The sequence below is a fragment of the Xiphias gladius genome, chromosome 1, assembly GCF_016859285.1.
Source record: "Xiphias gladius isolate SHS-SW01 ecotype Sanya breed wild chromosome 1, ASM1685928v1, whole genome shotgun sequence".
NCBI lineage: Eukaryota > Metazoa > Chordata > Actinopteri > Istiophoriformes > Xiphiidae > Xiphias > Xiphias gladius.
In genome coordinates this window covers 33,592,957-33,601,993 of record NC_053400.1, presented here as the reverse complement: position 1 = coordinate 33,601,993, position 9,037 = coordinate 33,592,957, and the positions used below count along the sequence as shown (strand labels likewise).

Sequence of the window (9,037 nt, the reverse complement as noted above, 5' to 3'; positions counted from 1 at the left end):
GTTAGCCATATCAGCATTATGAGGTGATAACATGCCACAAATCCCAGTGTTGTGTCTACAGTTTGTTCTATATTAAAAAAAAGTCCATAAATTCTGCTTTAAGAGAGTGTTCGCAAACAAAAAGCACTCACCATGTGCAGGTAGAGAGTTAAACAAGATAGTTTGTCTTTGGGAGCTTCCTTTGCCTTCATTCGTCGGGGTTCCCTGTGTTTTTCATTTTAAGAGAAGGACGAGATTCCCATTTAAAAGCTCAGGGAGGCAGCTTAGTGACGGGTGAAAAGAAGCTTTCTGAGGCACTGGATCACTATGAAGCAACTGTGTTTGAAACGGTTCACTGTTTTAAAGAATCAAGTCAAAAGTGGCTGCATCGTGAAACAGGTAGTCAGAATACAAGTGGGCTTACAGCTGTTATTGTTATTTTCTTCAATAAAGCTTGTATTATAACAACGGATCACCTTTGAACAGAGTCTGTGGCAGACTGACAAACACGTATTCAAAACCAGCGCGACCCCTCTCTGATAGTGTGATGTGATGAGGTCAGGGCTGGTCACCAGATTTTTGGCGTGGTGAAGCGAGGCACCAGAACATCTTGACACCATACTTTTGCCTCGTAAGGTCCATAATGTGTAGCGCAGTGTGCTTGGAGCAGAACATCTCCGCCACGTTAACTTGACCATACCTTCACCAAACCATCAACTGGACCACACACCGCACACTGCAGACTCCATATTTGGGGTCATGCAACAGGTGTTTTGGTAGCCTTTGAGAAATTTGTGATAACTTCTGACCATTTTCAGAAAACTTATAGTCAACTCAAAACTTGGGCTGATAGTTTCAGTAGTTTGGTGCATCATCTGTATGTTGGGTTTATCAGAAAAGAAAAAGACCTGGAGCACTTATAAAAGATGTGTTAAAAAAATAAGTTTTATTTTAGGAAAATAAAGTTTACAACTGGTAACAGACGACTGAATGTTAGGAACAGTGACATTCAGTTGTCTGTTATTCTACACACAAATAGCGAGGAGAGAAAACTCCAATGTCAGTGTCGCAAGCATCACACTTTCATTAACTGTCTTCATAATATACGGACATCATAGAATCTTCCGAAGGTAAAACAAAACGACAACTCTTCAGCCTTCCATCTGTCCTAAAAGCACGTCAAGCTATTTCATGACTTTAAAATACAGAAGCCAACGTACTATACTGCACATATAATATAACATAACACACAACAATAATGTTCCATCAGAGACAAACTGTCGCAGGGGTGGACCACTGTCTACACAATCACGTTCGCAGGAGAATGCGTGTATAGGTGTGATAGTGTAGGTGGAGGATCCGACAGGTCTAGACGATGCCGAACTGGGCCAGGTCGCTCAGCTCCATGTCACCAAACGCCTCCCAGGGGCAGACCACTGCAGAGTCTGCAGGAGGGGAGGACAGAGTCGCAAATGGGTCAGACAGATTCATCTAATAACGTAAATTACGGGGGGAAAAGTTATTCCAAAATAATTCAAAGGTTTATCTAAATTTACTCTAGATTCACAATAATACCAACTGGACCATTCATACCTCCAAGACCCTCCATGCCTGGTACATCATTGCCAAACCTGTTGCAAATAAATATACATTCAAAGCATCAGTGTGTTATACATACATTTGGTGCCACATTCTTGTATATTTAATGAAGTCTCACCCCTTCTGTCCAGCCTTGGGAGCCTTGCTCTTGAACTGCCGGCTCTCCTTCTGCTTGAACTTGGGGGGAGCGGCCTTGGTGCCTTCTGCCGCCGCTGCGTTCATTTCTACAGGATGAGAAGCACAATGCAGATGAAGGAGCAGATCGAGGAGGTTTCAGACGCTGTAAGGTGATCCAAAAAAAAAAAAACTTGGTCTGAAGCTCTCAGATGCAAAGGTTACTGTGACCTACACCATAGCAGCAAAACACAACACAAAGGCAGGAGACACAAGGAGAAAGAGTCAGAACGTTTACTGTATGTAATGCATGATTACTGAGGCAGTGTGTATAAAGGTTGGTCCCTTGAAATTTTGTGAATTGATCCCTAAAAGTTTCATTTTTCTCAAACATGTAAATTACAATTTACAATCATAGTCCAGTAGTTTCAAGAATTCAAAACCTTACATAATCCATTTTGTGGTGAAGGAACCTAACTTTCAGAGAATTCTGTGTCACTGGCAAATTTTCCGCGTTTCACAAGAAATGCGTTCAGACTGCGCTTCTGGGGCTCTTTCCATGACGGACAGTGAAATGTTTGGGAGTCTTCTGGTTTGTACCTCAAAGTCTGTCTTTCTCTTTCTTTCTCCCACCGAGCCACATGCAGCGGGGCAGTGTTGAAAGTCCAACCGACCATTCAATCGGTTAAAAATAACGACTCATTCGTCAAATTTTTGTGCGAGTGCCCTGAAATTTATCGGTCTGGGCATCAGTTCAGAACTGGGTGGGTCCAACACTGCATATCGTCTTCTTTTTACCCACGACTCTACTTTGCATCTACTTCTGACTTCATTCTGCTTACCCAAAGGTGAGGCCCACTGCACGTGCCTGCCGGCCATTAACAAACTGCAAGGCAGACAGATTCATAAGCACATGCATCGCTCTCTTCTTTTTCTCCATGTGTGATTTAATCAGTTCTTCGCTACAAAGGAGCGAAGCAACTTGCATTTCTCACACTGCTGATTTTTTCAATAATCTGATTTGAATTCATGCTTTTGAAGAAGCAAAAAAAATCGCTCGGATCGTTATCATTCAGGTTTTAGTTCATAAAAATGTAATCAGATTCTGCCTAAACTCGATGTCACTAACAACAGAGAAACCGTGTCCACATGGATAAAAACAAAACCTCTTACCGTAACTGTGAGTTTGTCAACTCGTCCAGAGAAGAGCGTAGAGTTTAAAAAGTCGTCTGTTTTCAATCCCAACATTTATACGCCACTAAGTCTTGTATATAATCCAGGCAGTCATGATGCCTATCCTGGGAGTGTGTGTATTTTGAGACGGCCTTATGGATAAGCCTGCTCAGGCAAGCGCGGACACGTTTGTTGTCACAGTTTTCAAATTGTGTAATGTTCAGACGTTATGTAAGTTTGTAATCTATGCAAGAATATTCAGTCGTAGTCACTAAAATATACAAATGGAATGCAATGTTCATCCATTCCCAGCTCAGTATACAGGGAATAGTGGGTAGAGGAGTGTTGTGTCAGGTCGTGCAAAATAAAAGGAAAACTGAATACCAGTACTTCAGCTGGTCCTTTTTTCCCGATGGTGATCAGCTCCTGGTCTGTGGCCGTCGGCGTAAACCACTTTTTACATTGCGTCGTGGGGCAACTTGAGTCCCCTAGATTCAGTCATTCTCGTCAGACGTTCTGTCAAGGTGGTGAACACACTACACGCAGTGAAGGGAACAGTAGAGTGCGACCGTTTTTCAATTTCAGACCAAGTCCGAATAAACCTGAGGATAAACGTTCTCAGGCGTAACGGACCCAGACAGAGACAGAACAGCAGCACTGGCAGCAACATGATGCTCCGGCAATTAACGACCAGCAAAAGCAAAAAGACCAGTTATGCCTGTCGTCTTTCCTTCACTTAACTGTTGACACCCTTCCTTCAAAACACATTATTGTGTTTGTGTGTGTGTGTGTGTGTGTGTGTGTGTGTGTGTGTGTGTGTGTGTGTGTGTGTGTGTGTGTGTGTGTGTGTGTGTGTGTGTGTGTGTGTGTGATTGTGTGTTTTAGGGCCATGACGAGTCTTTTTCAAACTCAAGTCTGTTTGTTTGGCTGCTCCATCCCATCAAATGGGAACATTCTAGATGTCTGAAGTGTAAATGTGTAGAAATTGATCCGAAAGTCCTCCTGACATTGATGGGATCCTCGCTAGAATTTGAAACAAAGACCGGTGGGTTTGGAAAATGTAATGTTTGGCTGCACAGCATGCGAGGATGCTGCTCGTTAAGGGGCTGCAAAGGAAAGCAACTGTGCATCAATTGTGATATGGGTTTTGTGCCAGATAAGCTAGAGAGGGCTGCGAGTTGAATCGTCCACGTTGAAAGGAAAGAAGGAAGATAAGGCAGGTAGATAATGTGCACAGTATTTACATAGAAAAATCCCCGATCAACCCCAAATGACTTAATAAGCACATAAAAAACACAAAAACACATACATGTAAATAGCCTGTGTATATGGAACCTGTTTAAATATTTGTATTTCACTGTATTATGTTGTTTAGTTCACATATTTTGTCACTCTAGTTTAAAAATGTCTAGTCTGAAAATGTGCATTACATTTTTATGGACAGATCCGTGTTTTTCTATGCGTCTTTTCGGGACGATGGCTGTTATTTCCTGTATTTTGTCTCATTGTAAAGCCTGATTCTTTTGTTCACGTGGACGTTTGCCTCGTGGAGACCGTAAAGGCTGAACTGTTGCATCATTAACTCTCTGATGCCGTTCACAGGATCATGTAAAGCCTCCGATTTTAAAGTTTGAACTACGGCGGGAGAGATTATTACCTGTAATCCTGTATTCTCTCACCGTGTTGTCTAACCTGTACTGCAGCAAATGAATGAGCACATGTATGAGTTGAGCATCATTTCTTTAGTCATTAGATCAACAGTCATACACAAAACCCACAAGACAACAATTTACTATTTACAGTTTATTTTTTTAAGTGAGTGATGCCTTCTTTTTACTGGTCAGGTGCCTTTTGGAGATTTTCTTTTCTAGATTTTGGGAAACACTGTGAGGCAAAAAAGACAGTTGGACATCTGAATCTCAATGTCTGAAATGTAAAAATAAAATAATCTGTTACAAATGTGTGAGTCTCTGATGGCCCTGTGATTATCTTTGACTTACCAGGCTTACTTATAAGCCTAGCCTAAAAATACCCCCCTCTTGGTCTTCTGTCCTCCACGTTACCAACAAGCAATAAGTGGGCGGAGGTTCAGCCAAGGCTATAAAGGCAGGGTGCCGACGCCATATCGAGACAGAATAGAGAGACTGCAAGAAGAGAGAAGACTCCGTCTTTGTCTTGCAGCTGCTTTTTTGCTTCCGCTCTGCAAAGAGAAATTTCTTGGACGTCCAGTCTTGCAGCGCAACCAGGTGAGTGCATTTTTCCGAGAGATGTAGTGAACTCACAAGTGCGAGAATTGTTAACAGAAAGCCGAATATGACAACAGATGAGAAACATAGTGATTTCTTCTGGACTGTTTTTAAGGCTTTGCATGGTACCATTGTCTTCAAAATAACTAAATGTTTGTGGACTTTCTACACTTTTCTGAAAAGTTTTCACCTCTAATGTACGACGGCATCGTTGGTTTGTCATATGAAATATGTAAGTTTGAAATCTCGGTAGAACTTGAAATCACAGTTTTTACTCCTTCTCCTCAGTAACCACTCGGGTCTGTATCTCGTAAATCAAGAGACACTGAGCTACAGTTTAACTTGTTCATCTGTTACTATCTGATCTCCTTCAATTCTTATTGCTTTTCAAAAGATTTCTCGTTTAAATACACAGAACATGAAAACAGGTGGTGGAAGGACACCAACAGTGTAACTTCAGAATCTCTCCAACCCACTTGGATCCCTCCGAAATTTCATAAATATTAAATCCGAAGCCTGAAATCTAAAAGTTACGGCTGAGCAAAAAAAACAAAAAAACAAAACATATATATATATATATATATCAAAGATGATAATCCAGTTATTCGTTTATTCATCCACGAAGTAAAACTGTGTGATATTTGCTCCTGACTACATCGATTTTTGGCTATTTGGTCAAACTCAATTTACCGTTTTAGGAACTCTGTGGATTCTTTTTACTATAGCGATAGATATTTCCTATTATCTTTGATTTTTGATTACCGAAGGTGTTTTCTGTATCTTCTGTGTGAAGGTGGAGACATGCCACAAGATTCATCTTTGTTGTAACGTAAATCCTCTCGAGGTGATCGGGTTAACGGATGTTCCGCAGCTAAATTGGTTGAATATTGTCTTTGAAAAAGAGATCATAATCCTTGACATAATCCAACCTCGCCCCCGAACGTTAGATGGCTCGCAGAGATCTTGTTTGGCAGCACACCGACCTCTGACTCGCCAACCTGTTGTGAGCCCGTATCACCTGACTTCTGGCTCATGGACTGACACAAGTAGGATTAGCAATGTAAAATTTGGAAAGTGTTTATGACGAGTAAGCGGGTAAGAAGACCACTTAGAAGACATGTTATCACCAGAAATGACATAAGGGGAGATGTTTGAAAACGTGAGAGGATGAAATGTGAGTCACAGCAGCACATGGAAGTATGTTTTGCGGTGGCGCAGAAGGCCCGCGTCCATCTCCTCCAGCACTTATGATGAGTGAAATGTCCTCTTTGTTTCGCCTGTGTTCAAAAGTCTCCGAGATGAACGCAGCAGCAGGTGAAGGCACCAAGGCCGCTCCCCCCAAGTTCAAGCAGAAGGAGACCAGGCAGTTCAAGAGCAAGGCTCCCAAAGCTGGACAGAAGGGGTGAGTCATTTCCCTCATTTCCCTCCGTCGTGCTTCTCATCCACCAAGTCTAATATTGGCGGAACATCTCACTTTGCTTTCCACTGTGTTTCAAACAGGTTCGACAACGACGTCCCGGGGATGGAGGGTCTTGGAGGTGAGGGTGCATTTGACATCTAGTCTGAAACTGGGCCATGTTTAGATATTTAGTCTGGACTCACGTTTCGGTTCCTCTGTCCTGCAGACTCTGCAGTGGTCTGCCCCTGGGAGGCGTTTGGTGACATGGAGCTGAGCGACCTGGCCCAGTTCGGCATCGTCTAGACGTGTTGGACGAGGGCTCCCACCCTGGCTCTGGACAGATGTGACCGATTCACAGTATCTCTGTGGTTTAATGAGCGCCGACTGTGAGGAGCGTGCTTGAAGCTGGAGAAATGATTCCACCGAGTGTTGGTGCAACAGTCACTGTGAGACAGATCTCTGCAGGTTCAGGGTTCTACTGAGCCTTTTCTTGTAACCAGCCATAACTAAACACAGTAGAGAAATATTCTTCTATTGCATCTATTTTTGTAGGAGCTTTTTTGAAAATATCTATATTATTTTTGCTATAAACATAAATGTGAAATCATAAATGAGAAACTACCTCTTACTTAGCAACTGTCCTGGTTGTTGTTTGACTTTAATCCCTAAATTAAATATTCTCCCTCCATCCAACCCCCATATTTATTTTCTGTAGTTCATCTGTAATTCTGCACACAGCCAGAGTGTGTCAGTAAAGGTACACATGCTTATTTGCGTGAAGGTTATTTTCCTCAGTCCATTATGTTTTGTGTGGTTTTTCCAGCTGCCGTCAAGTTACGGGATATTTATCCCCCAACTTTTTTACCACAGCTCAACAGGTAAATCAGCCGGGACGATATCATTGGCGTTAACTGGTTATTGGTATCGATATTGCAGCTTTTCACAAATGTATCAGTATCGGCATTTACGTCGGCCCTTGAGTGACAAACAATTGCGATACAGAAATGCCAAAGACGTAACTGTAATATAATGTACTTTACACTGCTCTGTACTATCTCGCTCATGATTCTTTAATAAACAAAGCACAAATTGAAAGGATCCTTATCATTATTTTGATGGTGTATTTATGTTTATCTGAATTTTTTTTTCTACTCTCAAATATCAGTATCTGTACTGACCTCAGGAGTCAGGTATCGGTTTTTTTCTTGATCGAACGCAACTTCCGTTCATCGACTATCGGCAAAAAAGAAAGACCCAGCATTTGTGGTGCGTCATGTGTACAGCGTTTATCCCGCCTCGTGATAACCCTAACGCAACCACCACCTGGAGCATTTCTGAGGGAACATTCACATGAAAAGCTGTTCACGAAGAGGATCAACAAGTCTGACAGACACTGGCTCTCTGCTCCGGGCCGCAGCTCATCTCTTCGGCCCAAGGACTTGCATCAGAGAAAAGGTTCCAGCTCGGGTAGACAACTGGGTTACATCTAATCGTGTAGTCAGGTTGTTATCACCGGGATTGTACCGGTAAAAAAAGGTGTTACATTTATTTTATTTGATCAAGCACCGATGAAGTCAAGAACTTTAAGGAAGAATGTCTTCTATAGTTTACGATAACTTGTGATCTTAAATCAGCCTCCATAGCCGTTATACGGATAACAACAATTGTGTCCTATAGATAATCAAAACAAAATCAAGCCGAAGAAAACCGAAGCGAGAACAGAGTCACTCATTCTGTCTGTGGTACCCAACAGTATAAAATGTAGAGAAGATTAGCACCAACTACAACACGCTGCCTTAGTAACATAATCCCATAATATACATTACACTCTGACAGGCCAGTCTGCTGCATAATGAACGAGATCATTGGCTCCGTAGGCCGCACACCTCCGTAAACAACATACGCCAGACTCCAGAGGAAAAAATTCAGATTCGTAGCAAATGATCAGGATCTGGCCGGAAATGTAATGGGTTCTTCCCCGGCCCACGTCCCATCCCTCCACCAAGTTCGGTGCAGATCTTTTCAGTAGTCTTTGTGTGATCCTGCTGAAAAATAAAGCCACAAACCAACAAACAGACAGGGGTGATCACGTAACCTCCTCGCTGGAGGAAATCATTTTACTCTTGATACTGGAAGTACATTTTGCTAATAGTACTGTGTCGGCTTTTACTTCAGGAAGATTTTGATGGGATGAATTTTTTTACTTCTAATCAAGTATATTACTTTGCGGTACTGATAATATTACTTGAGTAAAAGATCTGATAACAAACTGGGAACAAGGGGCAGACCCCAGACCCCTAGGGGCCCAAAAACCCCAGGTTCACAGGGTGTTTTTGGATTAATTGTAGATTTGTTAGGGGACTTGAACCTTCGAAGGCTCGATATCAACTAATGCGGATCCCGCATGATCACTTAATCTAACAGCCCTGACCTTTGTTGATATTTCACACCTCTCAGGTTCTGGACTGTAGAAATATTCACAGACAGAAACGTGAACATATTTGTGTGCAAAAACTGAGAATATTAA

General features: G+C 42.1%; 2 protein-coding genes across 2 annotated transcripts; one reads left to right on the top strand and one right to left on the bottom strand.

Annotated features, from left to right (window-relative positions):
• Window positions 1-1,347: 1,347 nt before the first annotated feature.
• Window positions 1,348-2,571, bottom strand: LOC120795663 (retinal cone rhodopsin-sensitive cGMP 3',5'-cyclic phosphodiesterase subunit gamma-like). Its single transcript, XM_040137750.1, has 4 exons — window positions 2,535-2,571; window positions 1,697-1,802; window positions 1,573-1,610; window positions 1,348-1,424 (listed from the first exon to the last, which is right to left on the bottom strand). Exons 1-4 carry the CDS (start codon window positions 2,569-2,571, stop codon window positions 1,348-1,350), a joined length of 258 nt encoding a protein of 85 aa, XP_039993684.1.
• A 1,449-nt stretch (window positions 2,572-4,020) lies between these two features.
• Window positions 4,021-7,586, top strand: LOC120792389 (retinal cone rhodopsin-sensitive cGMP 3',5'-cyclic phosphodiesterase subunit gamma-like). Its single transcript, XM_040131551.1, has 5 exons — window positions 4,021-4,085; window positions 4,936-5,111; window positions 6,402-6,513; window positions 6,612-6,649; window positions 6,737-7,586. The coding sequence occupies exons 3-5, from the start codon at window positions 6,410-6,412 to the stop codon at window positions 6,811-6,813; spliced, it is 219 nt and encodes a 72-aa protein (XP_039987485.1). The 5' UTR covers window positions 4,021-4,085; window positions 4,936-5,111; window positions 6,402-6,409; the 3' UTR covers window positions 6,814-7,586.
• Window positions 7,587-9,037: the final 1,451 nt, after the last annotated feature.

Bases quoted from the DNA above. Each gene is read 5' to 3' on its own strand.
- LOC120792389 (XM_040131551.1), top strand. From the start codon at position 6,410: ATGAACGCAGCAGCAGGTGAAGGCACCAAGGCCGCTCCCCCCAAGTTC. The intron at 6,514-6,611 runs GTGAGTCATTTC...TGTTTCAAACAG, and splicing joins CCCAAAGCTGGACAGAAGGG to GTTCGACAACGACGTCCCGG. The intron at 6,650-6,736 runs GTGAGGGTGCAT...TCTGTCCTGCAG, and splicing joins GGGGATGGAGGGTCTTGGAG to ACTCTGCAGTGGTCTGCCCC.
- LOC120795663 (XM_040137750.1), bottom strand. From the start codon at position 2,571: ATGGCCGGCAGGCACGTGCAGTGGGCCTCACCTTTGG. The intron at 1,803-2,534 runs GTAAGCAGAATG...CTCATCCTGTAG, and splicing joins GCAGTGGGCCTCACCTTTGG to AAATGAACGCAGCGGCGGCA. The intron at 1,611-1,696 runs GTGAGACTTCAT...TATTTGCAACAG, and splicing joins CCCAAGGCTGGACAGAAGGG to GTTTGGCAATGATGTACCAG.